The 17074-nt window shown below is 36.9% G+C and overlaps 1 protein-coding gene and 1 non-coding gene across 3 annotated transcripts; one reads left to right on the top strand and one right to left on the bottom strand.

Annotated features, from left to right (window-relative positions):
• Positions 1 to 13897: 13897 nt before the first annotated feature.
• On the top strand, positions 13898 to 16564 carry cfap276 (cilia and flagella associated protein 276). Of its 2 annotated transcripts, XM_053625127.1 has the most exons (6): positions 13898 to 14013; positions 14108 to 14221; positions 14319 to 14434; positions 14527 to 14630; positions 15063 to 15143; positions 15947 to 16564. In XM_053625127.1, exons 1-5 carry the CDS (start codon positions 13936 to 13938, stop codon positions 15116 to 15118), a joined length of 468 nt encoding a protein of 155 aa, XP_053481102.1. In that variant the 5' UTR covers positions 13898 to 13935; the 3' UTR covers positions 15119 to 15143; positions 15947 to 16564. The 2 variants fall into 2 exon arrangements, with proteins under 2 accessions (XP_053481102.1, XP_053481101.1); XM_053625126.1 differs by lacking the exon at positions 15063 to 15143.
• LOC128608364 (small Cajal body-specific RNA 2) lies at positions 16283 to 16690 on the bottom strand. The gene has a single exon (XR_008386064.1). It is a non-coding gene; the product is annotated as a small Cajal body-specific RNA 2 (non-coding RNA).
• Between the last annotated feature and the right edge of the window lie 384 nt (positions 16691 to 17074).

Here is a 17074-nt window from a genome sequence, read left to right as displayed (position 1 = left end):
TGTTTTGTTTTTTTTTTTTAGTTTTTCAGTCAACTTAACATGTTAAGTTTTGTTATGCAAAAACAGATTTCTTCTTGCTTTTTCTGTTTATTTTGAGAATTGCGATAGATATTTGTTTACTCAGATTGATATTTCCACAATATTACATTTTTAACCTTTTGCTTGAATTGTTAAAAGAAATACTGGCTCTGGATATTTGAACCTGTTTGACTTATGTTTACATTTGTAAAATTATAAGGGAAACAATTGATAGTCTTTCATATGGAAAATGGGTTATTTATTTGGTTGAACTTGCTAATGTAAGTTAAGAAAACAAGCCACATTAAGTTAAATGAACTCGAATTTTAGTACACAAAACTTGAAAAAGTTAAGTTCACCTTACTTTTATAACAGTATTTCAATTGAACTTGGGAAGTCTGCATTACTTGAAACGAGTAGTTGGGTTGATTATTTAATTATGTCAACAAAACTTTTTAAGTTGAAATTACTTATTTTACATAAATACAACTTAACTGAGTCAAACAAAAAGACAACTCAATAAGTTAAGTTGAGTGAGCAAAAAAATTTTTTACAGTGTAGCATAACTAACATCAGAAGACCATGACGATACAGCAATCATGAAGGATTCATATCTATCTGGAGTAGAAAAACATAAAAAGAAAAAAGCAGAATAGGAGATATGGACAAAATACAGATAAGAAACTAATGCTAATTAAATTCATTTAGTCCATTTGTCCACTTTCTTTCACTTATTGATGTAATTGAACTGGAAAAAGTTGGTGGCTAACTAACTTCCATAGACTGCAATTCCCATTTTAAACATATCGTTTAAGACCTGTTGTAATCAACAAAGAAATGTGGGACTAAATAAGAGTGGACCAGGGCAAAGAGTTCTTCTTGACTCTGTTTATTTAAGGAATCCTTGCTGACCACAGACTGAATACAGAAACACCGTCAGACCCTATCAACAAAAGAAAGTGTTCCTTGCTGTTGAGGTTTAGAACTATTTAAACTGTTACTCTGCTGAAGACTCAAAACGTTTAGAAAGATAAGAACAAAGTAGTACTGTACGCGTAGATTGCAAAAGATAAAACCAAATCATTCATTAGATGTTTAAATTAGTCATGAGTTCCCTGCCTTTGTGAAAAGTGCATTTGTAATCCTCACAAAAATAAAAGAAAAACACAGGAAAATCATAAGAAACATGCTCACTGGTTGTATCCATCAATCTTTGGACCCAAATACAGTTTTAACTGAAACATTTCCTTATGTTTATTACCTCTTTTTATACTCAGCAGCACTTGATTTTATTCTAAAATGAGATGGCATGTTTTTGTTTTTTTTAAAAATTGAAAACGTGTTAATCATGAAATAAGATTACAAATGAATTGTTAGGTAGAAAGCAAATGTAAATTTTATATTAAATTATAACATCATGACGAACATATTACAGAACAAAAACTTACAGCATTATAATGTAAAAAATTATGTGCTGGATTTACTTACAAATATAGTGCAAGTTTAAGCAATATGATCTAAAATACAATAGTTGTAAATATCCAAATTTATTATTTTCCTCAGCAAAATTTTTACTTGAAATACTGTGTGGTTTTTTTGTACCCCACTATGCATTTTAAGCTCATTTAGATCAATACTTTTAAGTGCTAACAACTTCAAAATCTAGGTACTGTTCCATTGCTTCTAATTAACTTTACATTAAATCAGGGTTTCCACGGGCCCTTAAAAAGTCTTAAATTACTTAATTTAAAACAATGGCCTTAATTAGCATTAAAATGTCTTAAATTCACATTTCAAAGGTCTTATAAATGCAACTGAACCGACACCATAAAGCAGATCTGGATGTTATTTTGGCCCGTTGCTGTATGAGATGGTAAACCTGTGTGATTGTGTTACTCTCTGAGTGTGTATGCGGCTCCTCAGTGTTTTAGAGCGGCTCGATCCACAGTGAACCACGCTCCACACCAATGTCCTCTCTGTCTGTGCTGGGAGTTTGAGTCACTTATAACCTGCATTTAGACACGACAAGCACCAGATTCACTTTGGTTTTATGTTAGCGTAATCTTAGACATTTTTGTGAGCAGAGTTTTACAGCATTTCACCTGATCGGTAATGAGAAGGGAATTTTAACAAACTGTTGCCAACTAAAAGGAAGACTTCCTGCAGTTTTCCACCAAAATAAACGCCACAAGGTCTAACGCATAAAAGTGAATTAAGTCAGAAATATATTACTATTGTTGCATTACTATTTGTACATCAATTAAAAATTTATTATCATTATTATTGAGTGTTATTCAATGCAACAGTAGTATTACAAAATAGCAAAGGTTTATATATATATATATATATATATATATATATATATATATATATATATATATATATATATATATATATATATATATCCCTTTATAAAAATTTCTGTACATTTATAACACTACTTGTTACATTGCCCTGGCATTAAATTACAATTAAACTGGTAAACACTGCTGCGAGGGGGTTTCTAATACAGCTGCTGAGGGAGAGATGGTAAATTTGACATTTTTTTCTCTTCTGACTGCCTTAATCCATCTCTCTATAGTTTTTTATTCCTCTCTTGGAAAGTCATGCGAAGGAAATACTGGATTTTTTTTTCTTTCACTGTTGGAGTAAATGGTAATGCAAAAATGATATTTGCGATGGTTTCCCATCTACCTCTAGAGAAGTTTACCCTGCTATAGTTTACTTACATCCAGAAATGGATGTATATGCATGAACACAATCCATTATAGCTGATGTATCATGTAACATGACTGAAGTGACATGCAGGTCTTACATTTTTTGAAAATGTCTTGAATATTGTATTAAAAAGTTTTGAATTTGAGGTGCTGATACCTGCAGGTACCCTGTTAAAATTAAATGAAAAAAAAAAGATACTTTTATTATTATCCTTTCATCATAAGATCTACACAGACACTGTTATTGGTGGTGAGAAAAACATCAACGCATAAGGAAAAAAAAGCTTCAGTTCAAATTACTGTGTAACAATTAACAATAAGCCTCAACTTTACTATAATGTGTGACTGTACCATATGTTTGTTTGTTTATTAAGAGTTTTGAATCTGTGGATAAAGTGTGTCCTAAAATAGTTTTAACACATTGTTACTGCCCATGTCCAGCCCATGCAGGAGCCTCCATAACACCCTGCTGCTGTTCCACAATAACCCACCTTTAACCCACGTGGAGCCCCCTGTTTCCCTACACATTACATCATTCCCTATATCAGTTGTCAACTGTACAAGATTAATTAAGATTGTTTAAAAAAAAAAAAAAAACCTATTCACTTGTTGTGTCTTGCCTTAAGAGCAGTGCAAATCAATAAATAAATAAAAAAATAAATGATACATTATATATATTAATTAATTAATTAATTTAATCAAGATCACATCAAACACATGGAAAACTTATTGTAAAATTAGACAAAATACGAGAATTTAAATACATTTTTTTTTTAAAACAGAGAAAATAATATTAAATGAATCAACTGTCACGCAAACACAATAACAGACTTAAACAGCTACCATTCCATACCATGAACCTCTTAGGGATAATAGTTATGTAATGTATTATATCATGAGGTTAATTATATATTATCAGGTTTATTATTATTGTTATCATCATGGCATAATAAGAATGGTGTTGGACCAACTTGCAGTGAACATTAAGTTCTCGATTTTTAACCTCTTTTGCCCCATGGCTGTGTTTTAGGCCTGTGAGGGAGGATGGATGGATGGATGGATGATATATTTGTCCTCAAAGAAGAAATTTGTTTCCACCGTGGGTGTGTAGAAAAACATAAACACAACAACACCATACATATAAACCATCATAAACAATCACAAGCATAGAGGAAAGATAAAAGAAAAACATCAGGATCATACAACAAATGCCAGGGCATAAGATGGCATCACAATGGCTGATTACCTATGTGTTTAACGCTTGTATAGCCATAGGAACAAAACTCCTACCATAGCTGGTCTTTCTGCACTGGGTAGACTATACCTGCGGCCAGACAGTAGGCGGTTGAAATATTGATAAAGTGAGTGGTCTGGATCATTTAAAATTTTATGTACCTTCTGGAGCATATATGAAATGACACAGTCTGATAAATTAGGCGTGGGAATGCCAATAATTTTTCTCGCTAAATTAGTTATCTTCAAGAGTTTGTTCTATTGGTAGCTGTTAGCATATGGAAAAAACAAATGGCACCATACATAAAAACCGGCTCAATAATACTTCGATACAGAAGAAGAAGCAGACTAGGCTGAACAGACAGATATTTAAGTTTATGAATAACTGTAAGTCTCTGTTGACAGCACTTGTAAATACCTAGAGTGTGCTGATTGAAGTTGAGATGTTTATCCAATGTAATGCCCAGATATTTGAAATGCTCCACCCTTTCAACCATCTCTCCGTTAATGATAATTCTGGAAGGATGCGTCAGTGTTGTGGAAGAGCTAAAAATCAGTTCCTTAGTCTTTGTGATATTAAGCTGGAGAAAGTTATCAAAAATGTACCATGGAGCGTTAATAGTCCAAAAAAGAATCATTGTCCTTATTAAGCAATGCAAGAATGGCAGTATCGTCTGCATATTTAAAGTAATGAGTGGTGGTGACTGGATTCTGACAGTCATTTGTATAGAGAATATAAAGAAATGGACTAACTACACACCCCTGAGGGGGCGCCAGTGTTGAGAACAATAATGGGCAATAATGCATTGTCCACCTTTACCACTTGTGGTCTTTTAGAAAGGAAATTATAAATCCAGTGTACTAGTGGTGATGGAACTTGCAGACACTGTAGTTTACTGATTAACTGATGACACTGAATTGAGTTAAAAGCGGAACTAAAGTCAATGAAAAGAAGTCTGGCATAATTTCCAGGAATACAGTGCAAGAGACAAGCCACTGCATCCTCTGTACCTCACTTCCACTTATATGCAAATTGGAACCAATCCAAAAAGGGTGAAACATATGGAAGCATAATGTTTTGAACCATTTTCTCAAAGCATTTCATTATGATCGAAGTTAATAACACTGGCCTGTAGTGATTTAATTCTGTTGGATGAGATTTTTTGGGAACAGGAATAACAACTGATGTTTTCCATGTGACTGGTATTGTTGAATTACAAAGTGATCGAAATAAAAGAGTATGAAGAATGGGGGTTAACTCCAGAGCACAGTTTTTCAAGGCCCGACCTGGAATTCCATCTGGCCCGGGAGCCTTATTCAGTTTGCACCTAATAAGCTGGAAGTAGACATCCTGCTTAGTTAGAAGGGACTCATAATCCAGCTCTTGAGAAGGCAAAGAATCCAAAAGGCTATCACACTCTGCTGAAAAATCAGAAGTATCAAAACAGGCATAGAAAATATTAAGATCAGCAGCAAAGGTGGTGGGATCTGTTACAGAAACAGTCTGTTTAATGGCTTGTCCAGTAAGAGCCCTGACTTGCTGAAAAGCCTGTTTGGTGTTCATATTTGCAAAGTCCTGCTCCAATTTGTTTTTATACTTCTTTTTAGCCTTAAATATTTCAGTTTTGATGTCCTGGTGTTGGATTTTGAGACCAGCAAAGTCCTTCTGCTTAAAGACAAGTTTTCTTTTGTTGAAAAGAGATTTTATTGATGAGTTGATCCATGGTTTTGAATTTGGGTATGTTCTGGTAGTCTTTACTGGTATGAAGGAATCAATACAGAATTTAATGTAATAAGTGATAACTGAAGTCTGCTCATCAAGCTCTCCCTCAAAGACTTCCCAGTCTGTACACGCAAAGCATCCTCCGACCATTGAGGGACGCTGTGTATATGTGTGTGTGTGTGTGTGTGTGTGTAATCTAGGGCTGCACAAATTTAAAATAAATTCATCAATGAACGATCGTCAGCTCAGCCAAAGTGAACACTAGGGGGTCCGTGGAAATTCTGCACTAGACGGTAGTACATATGCATAGTGTAAGTGTATAGTACGGCATTTAGGGCACAACTTTAGTGTTTACTGTCCGAATAATTTTTTATTTTTCCAAACCATAAAAGTGTCTGAATGTGTGCAGAAGTAAATAAGCCTTAATTGTTGTACTTTTAGAGTTATATGTCGAAACTTGAGGAGACACACCAGAAGGCTGAGGAGTCCATTGCTCAGCTGGAGGTGGAGAAGGCGAACCTGACCAACCAGGACCAAACTAGAAGAAAAAGTGCAGAACATGGGGAACATGCTCACTGAGATTCACAGGGAGTGTGATGAGCTAACAGATGTAAGCAAGAAAAATCTTGCATTAATCAGCTCCTATAGTAATAACATGAGGATTTTATTTATGTTTAAGCATGAAGCACTCGAATTTAATCATCTTTTGCCCCATGTGTGTGTTTTAGGAGTATGGGTGACTGCGGGAGGCTCACATCATCCTCCAGAAGGAGAACAATGAGATGAAGGAGACTCTGATGCACAAGGAGTTACTGAAGGTAAACTTTCCTTTTCATGAAAGCATGACTGCTATTGTAAACTTTGTAAGAAGTAAATAAAGGAAATAAGCCTTAATCGTTGTACTTTTTTAGGTCTCATTGGCTGAAGCTGAAGAGAAACACCAGAAGGCTGAGGCATCCATTGCTCAGCTGGAGGTGAATAAGGCGAACCTGACCAACCAGGTCAAGACACTGCAAGAGACAGTGCAGGACAATGGGAACCTGCTCACTGAGACATGCAGGGTGTCTATTGATCTAATGAATGTACGTGAGAAAACGTAAAAAAAAAAAGTGTCCTTTAGAAATAATATGAGGACTTTTCATGTTTCTGCTGCATGATGAGTTTCATTGAATTAAAATTTAAATAGAATTTTCAAGTTTGCTAGATTTTAATAATTAATAGAAGTGGCCCATTGCAGGTGTGAAAATCTTTTGCCCCATGTGTGTGTTTTAGGAGTATCAGATGAAGAACGATAAGATGAAGAAGAGTCTGATGCACATAACAGAGTTACTGAAGGTAAACTTTCCTTCTCATGAAACTGCGACTGCTATTGTGAACTGTGTGTCTGTATGTGTGCGTGCTTGTTTACTCATATTTTGGTGACGTTTTGTCATTTTTCCCACTGTTTCTAAAAGTGTCTGAATGTGTGTGTAGAAGTAAATAAATCCAATAAGCCTTCACTGTTGTACTTTCAAAGCTCCATGGCGAAAGCTGAGAAGAAACACCAGAAGGCTGTGGAGACCATTGCTCAGCTGGAGGTGGAGAAGTCTGACCTGAAAGACCAAGTGGAAACACTGCGCAGAACAGTGCAGAACATAGGGAACATACTCACTGAGACTCACAGGGAGTGTGAAGCACTAACGAACATGAGAAAAGTCCTTGCATTAAGCAGCTCCTATAGTAATAACATGAGGATTTTATTTATGTTTAAGCATTAAGCACTCGAATTTAATCGTATTTTGTGTGTGTTTTAGGAGTTTGAGCGAGTGCAGGAGGCTAACAGCATCCTTGAGGTGGTGAACGATGAGATGATGAAGACTCTGAAGGTAAACTTCCTTTTCATGAAGCCATGACTTCTATTGTGAACTCTGTGTGTATGTGGGTGTGTGCTTGTTTACTCACATTTTAGGGACATTTTTTTTATTTTATTGTCTGTATTTAGGAGCTTGAGATGAAGAACAATGAGATGAAGCAGACTCTGATGGAAAAAGAGGAATTACTGAAGGTAAACTTCCTTTTCATGAAACCATGACTGCTATTGTGAACTCTGTGTGTGTGTGTGTGTGTGTGTGTGTGTGTGTGTGTGTGTGTGTGTGTGTGTGTGCTTACTAATTTTTTGGGGACATTTTGTCCTTTTACAGAAATATACAAGGCTTAACTGTTGTACTTTAAGACTCCCTGGCAGAAACTGAGGAGCAACACCAGAGGGCTGTGGATCCGGTTTCAGAGGTGGAGGCAGAGAACTACAACCTGAGTAATCAAATGAAGACCCTGATACAGTGGGGATAAGTCCACTCAACATTTTCTTCAGTAAATATATTTCCAATGAGGCTATTCACATGACATTTTCACCAGACATCAGTATTAACTCAGGAAATCTGGAAATATAAAGAATTCACAACATTAAAGTCCATAAATAAAGTTATGTGTAATAAAGAGGAATGACACAGGAAAAATTTATTGAACACGCTAAGGAGAAGCAGTTCTCCAAGGCAAGGTAAGGCTAGGAACCAGCTGAAATCCATAAGTAATCATACCCCCTATCTGTGCAAATTAATATTAGCTGGGTTAGTTGATGGTCTATGAAAAGGCCATCAAGAAGGAACATCTGTGTCATTCCACTTTATTTATGGACTTTAATGTTGTGAATTCTTTAAATTTACAGAGTTCTTGAGTTAATACTGATGTCTGGTGAACATTTCATGTGAATAGCCTCATTGGAAATATATTTACTGAAAAAAAGTGTTGCTAATCCAATACTTATTTCCCCCACTGTACATCATAAGCTACAGTAAAACATAAATAAAAAATAAACAGAAAGAAGGTGACAATCACACTGCCTCTGTTCTTTCTTACCAATTATAGCTGATGGACTTTTATAAAACTTTTACATAATCGACATATGCTTGCATTAAGTGTTCTGATCACCCAAATTAACTTTTTGTTACTCACTCCTTTGATACTATGCTTGTGTTTCAAGTGTTTTGTTGCCTTAAGTGACATTTGTGTTACTATCCTATGTTTTTTAATTATAAGATGGACAGACACTCAAGGTGAGTACAGTACACATGCCTCACTAACAGAGACGTTTCATTCTGTTTATTCATGTTTGATGCAACGTTGGTGCGGAGTGGGAGCTTTAGTGATTGCACTAACACTAACCTTGCTAATGAAGTTCCTGGTGATGATGATGATGATGGCTCCACAAATCTTTCAAGGTTTATAATAGGACTGAGAGGTATAGTGAATACCGGTATGATGCAGTGCCACAACATGGATTTTGAAATACTGTGGATATGGTGATAATCCCAAAAATGATGAAACAGAACCAGCCCTAGCAAGAGACTAATATTAACTTGAATAGCTTCAATACTTAGAAGAAACTTACATGTAATTTGAAAATGGGAAATCTCAGTGATGATGCAAGAGAATTATTATTGCTGGACAAAACGCATCTAATGAATTAGAGCCCATGTGAGTGCTGAATTTAGGCAACAGTACTAGTTTGCTAAACCATTTTCATGCTTCCAGGTAAGCAACAGCAGTGCAATCACACACACACACACACACACACACACACACACACACACACACACACAAGAAAACTAACTATGAGCCAGTTTTACTCTATCCTAAGCCAAGACTCGTAACTAAACTCAAGACTTGAAAACTAGCAGAAAAGAGGACAACTAAATGACTAAAACATTATTCTCTAAACTAGATTTTCACCAGATTTTTTTTTTTTAACGTCAGCTTCCTTGTGGGAATGCTAACCAGCTAAACATGATTAAACTGTGATTTACACCTTAGAATAATAACAATAATCCTTTACATACATTTTAATGTTTACGCAGGCACAGAATGTCTTCTGTAGGAACAGGATTTGTGAAGGGAAGATAAGGATGTTTGTGTGGAGGATAAAAAAGAGAGTGCTTTAATACCTGATGCTAGTTAGCTAGCTAGCAATGATTTCTTTGATTAAAAATAAATAAATATATAAACACATTTAATGGCTCATTAAAGTAAACATTTTGCTGAAAAAGTTGTTTTTAAATTGACTTAATTCGAAGCTATATTTGTGACACATAATATTGAGTTTTAACTGTACTCAGAGTCAATAAATAATTTTGAGTGAATTCAACATTAATCTGGAATTTAGTAACCTAACATCATTTTTAAGAGCCTCAGGGACACCACGTTCAAGCAAGCACATTCGGGGAGGCCATTTTGGGGTGAGTAAAGCCTGTGGACAAAGTGAAGATTTTTGTTTTAACCCACTGGTATGGACATCGCATGGTTTTTGGTTTAAACCAATAAAATTTCATACTTTTATTATTTAAATAATACCTAGTGATAGATTTTTTGAAGTTTAATGTCTTTACACAGTTGCCCAGGTCATGCAATTTTTAGATGGTCCATTACTGACTCCATTACTATAAAGCGCTGTTGAGTTGCGTTTCTGAGAGATTACCTTCAGGGGGATTTAATGGGAGAAAAGTTACAAATGTATTCAGTTGTACTTGGTTCTTGTTCCACACTTTCTGTGTGTTTATTGTTCGAGAAATAGAAGAGAGAATCTCGAATGTGCAATGAATCTCCGGTGACAGCGAGCCAGTCTAAAATGCAGTCGACTGTGAGTGACATCACTTCCAAATACAAACATGCCCTGTAGTATACTCCCACCCCCAACACTGGTTGGCGGGTTTCTGTGCAAGGCGTGGGAAATGCACATGCAAAGGGATTTGCGACACTGTTTGAATATTATCAGGCTCCGTTATGCCACACTGAGGAAATGAAATAGCAAATGGGGTATTGCTATTGTTATTTCAATATGACAGGCTCATAACGCAGACGAGTGTTTATTGATCACATATAAATATGCACAGTGAAATTTTTTCTTCGCATGTTAGAGCAGGGGTCAGAGCACAGGGTCAGCCGTGATACAGCACCCCTGGAGCAGAGGGGGTAAAGGGCCTTGTTCTAGGGCCCAACAGTGGCAGCTTGGCAGTGCTGGGACTTGAACCCCCGACTTTCCGATCAGTAACCCAGAGCCTTAACCACCAAGCCACCACATGAGAAACGCAATTGCACATGGACTTTGCGTTTCCACTGGAAATTTGACAGACACTGTATGTTCGTGTAAATGAAAATGCAAACGCTAATACACCATTTGCAGTTTCATTTGAATAGGCGTAACTTCAGCGTTTGACACAAGGCCGTTCTTCAGTTTCCAGTACGGGAGATTTAAAGCGGAGGAAAACGGGATCATGGCAAAGTCATCGAAGTTTATTCGTTCTTTGCTGGATTTGCCCAAAGTTGCAATCAAAAATATGCAAACAAGTTTCTGAATAAAAATGCACAAGTAAATTAAAAAAATTATTAAAAACAGAATAAAAAGTCTAATGTCAGCTTTTACAGAATAAGTAATTTAACAAGAACAGAAACTGGACCACACATCCACTCATAACTCCATCATCTAGACAGTCAAACATTTTGAAGTTTATTTACCTTCATTTCCATCTATTCTTGAAAGCACAGTGCACTGCTAGTTGTTGACAGCCCTAGTAATTTTATATTAATGTGACAAACACTGTTGATGTTGTCAGTTTACCTTGTGTAAAACGTAATGTCCTAATCTGAGGCAGCAAACCTCTCCAAACAGAACTTGCTGCTGAGGGTTATCTCCTCAAACTCCGGTCCATGGTGCTGGAAGAGTGAAGTTGTTCCAATGAAAAAGCACCGGAACAGCTCCGTTCTTCTGACGTCTGCGTCCAGCTGGAGGCTTGATCAGGTCTGTACTTTGGAGATGTCGCCTACACACTGTTGTCTGGTTTGTAACTGTAAAATTGTCTATTTCCTTGTCTTTGGGAAACATGTGGAAACTGAGGAAAGCATTAAACTGGGCAGAAGTTGTACACCGCGGAATATAGCAGTGGTGGCTAGAAGTGCTGTCCTCCCGTCTTTGAAATTATACTTTCATACATTTACATGTCATTATGATATTAAGTAAACATAAATACATATATCCATATAAAGCAAACAAGCATCATCAAAGTTAGCTGTGGTTGTTTTGGCTGGTTTTGGTGAGTAGTGTTCCTGTAGTAGCATAGCACTCTATGATCGGCGGAAGTAATCGAACATACTGAGATTTCACCACAAATACGAGTCAATTTAGGCGTCCACAAATAGGAAGTGCAATTGCTTTTGAATATTGTCTGCAAAATATGGCTAGTATCTAGACCAGGGGTATCCAATCATTTTGGCTTCTGCTTGATTGGAATGAAAACGTACACCCACACTGGCCCTTTGTGGACAAGATCAGACACCCCTTAGGTAGACTAAGAGCATTAGGCAAACCAACGTTAAGTTGCTAGCTCATTATTACTAGCTACAACAACAATAGTCTTCTGACTTTAAAGATAATCACCATTTTGGTGGTCAAAACATTGTTATTTTCAGATCTATAGCAACTCAAATGATCACAACCAGTAAAGAAATTATTTTCCTGATTTAAAACTTTTCACCATGCTAAGTAGCCTGATGTTCATTTTTCAGGTGCTATAAAGAAATGTTTCAGGGCATTGTCACTGTTGGAACCAACTAAAAGTGATGCAAGTGTATTTTTAAACCAAATTCAACTTGACTATATATAACTAGGTCGTTTCATCCCAGTCATGTTAGCCAAATTTAACAAGTAGGAAGAATTTTAGTGTGACACTAAGCAGATTATTGCAATTTTGGACTGTATTACCCAAGTACAGATTAAATATATACAGTAACAATAAAACATAACAATTCCAAAGACAATACATACATAATTATCTTGGATAAGGAAAGACATTAATGAAGGGAATGAAGTATTAATTCAGTTTATTCTTGCTTATAAAATAATATGATTGGTGTTGGTGGGGCCCCCCAAATGTTCAGAAACAGTCCTGCCCATCTGACTAAAGGTTTGACATTTTCTGTGCATTCTGAGATGTTTTTCTGCACACCATGGTTGTAGAGAGTGGTTATTTGCATTACCATAGCCTTCCGGTCAGCTCAAACCAGTCTTGCCCTCCCTCTTCTGACCCATCTCATCAACAGGTGTTTCTAACCACAGAACTCCTGCTCACTGAATGTTTCAAGACACTGCTGTGCTCTGCTGAAAATCTGAAATAGGGATTTCTGAAAGTCTTAACTCAGCATGTCTGGCACCAACAACCATGCCACGGTCAAAATCACCAAGATCGCGTTTTGAACAGCAACCAATTCAAAATTGTAATTTGCTGGGACCTGTAACTCAGGACGTATATCATATTCACTCAGAAATTTAATGTTTGTTACATCAGCTTTCTGGAAAACCACCCTGATTTCCCATATAGGTTTCTACAGGAGTAGGAAAGTTCATATCAAACGCAGTCTTTGCAAAAGAATAGAAAGTTAATAACTAATATTATCAACATCCCTGCTGAAGAAAAACAAACAATAGAAAAAACCCTGATAAAATTTGTAATAGATTTAAGATAAGATGTACCTTTATTGATCCCCCATAGGGGAAATTCCAATTCACACAGCAGAACAAGTAGGATGAGTAACATCAAAGAAATAAAGAAAATCATTTCCATAAATACCTATACAAAAGAAACAATAAAACAGATGTGTGTGTATGTACATATGCTTGAGTTCTGTTTTTATATGTACATGTGCAATATCCTCAGTATTTCTATACATGTGCAAGACCTGTGAAATAAAAATTAACTGCTGAATGTTAATGATTATAATGGGAATTGTATCAGTTTTAATGGAAACTGTAATGGTCCTTGTGGGTCTCTACTGGTAACTTCTTGCCTTCTGTTGGTGGCATGTTAAGTCTAGTGGATACTATTACGGACCTTAACATCCCCTACTGCATAACGTAAACCATTTGGTGATGGTTTTAATGGTTAGCTGATGGTTTGTAATGGTAGTAGTGGAATCACCTAGACTACTGTCTTAATGTCTATAACTTTTTTATGTCTGGTTTTGTAACCTTTAGTACCAGCAGGATAGAGGATTTATCCTTTAAAATAATAATAATAATAATAATAATAATAATAATAATAATAAAGTGGATAGTGAAGCACTCAACCACAGAGCGGCACTGTTGAGGTTTGTTGTTTCTCACAGCAACGGTTGGCATGACAACGCAAAACTGTTAAGTTTTTCAGAACAACTGCAGTAATGCCGCGAGCTCGAGACCCTTTCCCTTTTCCCAAAAACGAAAATGACCACACTTTTACCAGACGTAAACCATGCCAGGTAAACTTTTTACGCCCTCCTTTAATAAAACTAAACTGCGTTTTATTTTCTTCCGTAATAAATGCAACTGAAGCTTTTTGTTGATAATGTACAGAAACAGGCCTTTACAAAGCCCACACATATCGCTCAAAATGAGGAGCCTTGGAGCCGCTTAAACGACAACCCCACTGTATCCAGCATGAGGAGAAGTGCTCTGTATCATAAAGAGGTGAGCTGATCTTAATCCATGTTGAACACTATTCTGATTTTTATACAAAGATCACTCACGTGATTTACACGGGCATAACGTGTATTTCGCATTTAAGGCCCCAAAAGACAGCCTGGATTTCCATCTCAGTGCTGCCTATGATAACCACCTGGATTTCCTCCTGAATAAGAATGAAACTGTGTTACAGAGAGAGACTCTGATGAAAGACTGGGGGTGAGGATCCCAAGCATTGCAAACTTATTATTATTAATAAAAGAAATACCAGGCATTGTTTTACCATGAAATTTTCTTTAATTTAATTCCAGGGGTACCAGTGATGATGCTCCAAAATATGATGATAACAATATGAACATAAGAGTGTGGGTAAACCCCCAGAAAGCTTCCATTTATAACACTGAAGGAGCGATCGGTAAGAAACATCTCCAATTCATTATGGGACTATGTGGAAGTCCGTTTCGTCCACTGACGCGAGGAAGAAGAAAAAAAACTAACTCCCGCAATTTTAAATTAAAATCTCGTAATTCTGACTTTTCCCTCCTCGTAATTTATCATCCACTTAACATTTAGCGAGTTGCCTCCCAAAAATTATGAATAGACAAAGTCTTAAATCATCTCTATAAATAAGCTATAAACAGTCTGAACTCATCAGTTAATCAAGACAAGCCGGACCCTAGCGCAGGCAGAAATTATGCTTCACTTTTTACGCGCACGCTAGGAACTGCGTAAAGTGTGCGTGACGCAAATTTCGTCATCAGCAGAGTACGTGCGTCGCCAGATTTTTCTACTTTGTATAGGCAGGTCGCGCAGGCGCATTTAATTTTTTTGTTGTTGCACTATTTAGTTGTTCCACAAGGTGGCAACCCAGAACCGTTGATTCTCAACGTAGTTGAAGACTAAACGGAAGAGACGGAAACGAGTGCAGGTTAGAAATTACCCGCATTTCTATAATTCTAGCCTTAAAGAGTACAAGGATTTGTATATAGGTGCTGATAGTGGCAAGAGATTGTCCAAGCATTGCTCTTCGTGGTGTTGTGATTCTTCCTCGTCCTTCACGCCAGAAGTCCTGCTTTACTGCTCTGTACTGACTTGTAGGCCAGGAGGGGTAGTGCAAGTTGCCGTAATGCGCATGCGTCGACCGCCTGTATACGCATATAGGTCAAATGGAGTACAGTTTGAAAGGCTATGCGTACGACTGTGTACGCGTAAAATAAATAAGTGTGCCAGATGCTTAGTCACATTTCAGGTACTGCATCAAGCGGATGTCTAAATTGTGAGAAGGAAGAAGAAGAAAAAAAGGTCTGAATGGTGAGATAAAACCTCCGGGGGGGGGCGCTCCTGTAGTTACGCTTTATTGGACTTCTTCCTCCGTGGGGGAGACGGACTTCCATAGAATCACGGGCGTGAAAATGTAGCTTATTGAACAGGTCATAGCTGAGACCGCCATCTCAGAGTTAAGGTCCCAGTCTGAACCGGTTTCATTTAGAATATCGAATAAAATTTTACAACAGACTTTGTCACTTAGAACTGACTATGTACCAGTTAACAGTTACACCTACTATTTCCCTACATCTTTGGTTGGATTTATTTAAGTAAAAATCCGACAGGACCAGCCAAACATTTCTACAGCTGTATGAAACACTTACACGGTCGTTTTGTTGCCTCGTAGTGCACGTGTCGCTGATTTTTAGTAGTGAATTAATCGGTTTCTGTTTGTTTTCTTTTCAGTGTCTCACCATGACGCTTCTACAAACCGAGGCTACTCCAGGAAGCAGGATGGCGGCTTTTATTCAATTTAGCGCCCAAGCTACATCCTTTTCATTCGGACTCGTTTACAGTAAACTAGCAACTTCTGGGATATAAAATGAATAAATAAATAAATACATATACATGCACACACTGCCGTAATCCAAAGAAATAAACGAAAAATAAACTTTCCACTAGTCATTTTTTAAAATTTTGAACCGAAAGTAATACACGTATAATATATTCTAGCTAGCTAGTGCAAGACACAGTTTAGCCCAAGCTAGCTCCGGACACACAGCTGCTGGAAAGAGTTTTGGTGAAGATCAGAATCGCCTCTATACTCATAGACCGGAGAGGAAATGCTGGAGGAAAACCTCCAGAATCTCCCCGGCACTAGTATATCTGATCAATTCATCATTTCTAACCACAATCTCCATTGCGGTGCCCTGAAGCTGCTATGCGGCTATAAAAATCCCAAACGCTCATCGCCACAGCGGGCTAACGAGTATCTTCTCATCATTTCTGAATCCGAGCAAAGCAGCAACACGGATCAGATCAAATAAGATCATGGTGTAGATTTTTAAAGATACAACTACTTAAGCATTCACACACAAACACATTCATATAAACATTCAACCATAACAAACACTCATCACTCAAACACAACACACTCAGCCAACAACACTCACGCAATAGGAGTTCGTTTCCGGGTCAGCGGCGTTTTATAGCACTCGGTTGAACTAGCAAAAAAAAATTAATAGTGCCCCCTTGTGATCAGTGTGCGGTCTAAACGACGAAATTATGACAACATGCAGAACAATATCTAGACTAATACTGATTCCAATTGGTTGTTTAAAACAAACTATTATATTCTGAAATCTTGTTGCTTTAAAAGCTGACTAGCTTTGATCTTTGATAGGAAATAAATGTCTTTCACAAAAAAATCGAATCGGTTGATCTTTAGTGATAAGTTCAGGGTTGTTGTTTTTGTCGACATATAAACCTTTTGAATTTAACTTTTCACTGCAGCCTAAAATGTTAGTGTCCAAGGTCCTACAAGGAAGAGAAATTCGCATTCATGCTCCTCATTCTATGAGCGTGGAAACCCAG

This window comes from Ictalurus furcatus, chromosome 5, assembly GCF_023375685.1.
Source record: "Ictalurus furcatus strain D&B chromosome 5, Billie_1.0, whole genome shotgun sequence".
NCBI classification, from domain to species: Eukaryota; Metazoa; Chordata; class Actinopteri; order Siluriformes; family Ictaluridae; genus Ictalurus; species Ictalurus furcatus.
Note: the sequence above shows the minus strand (reverse complement) of the source record. Positions and strands in the feature narration are given on the sequence as shown.

Excerpts from the sequence above, each read along its gene's own strand:
- cfap276 (XM_053625126.1), top strand. The coding sequence starts at position 13,936 with ATGCCGCGAGCTCGAGACCCTTTCCCTTTTCCCAAAAACGAAAATGAC. Across the intron at positions 14,014-14,107 it reads CCAGACGTAAACCATGCCAG|AAACAGGCCTTTACAAAGCC; the intron begins GTAAACTTTTTA and ends GATAATGTACAG. Across the intron at positions 14,222-14,318 it reads GTGCTCTGTATCATAAAGAG|GCCCCAAAAGACAGCCTGGA; the intron begins GTGAGCTGATCT and ends TTCGCATTTAAG.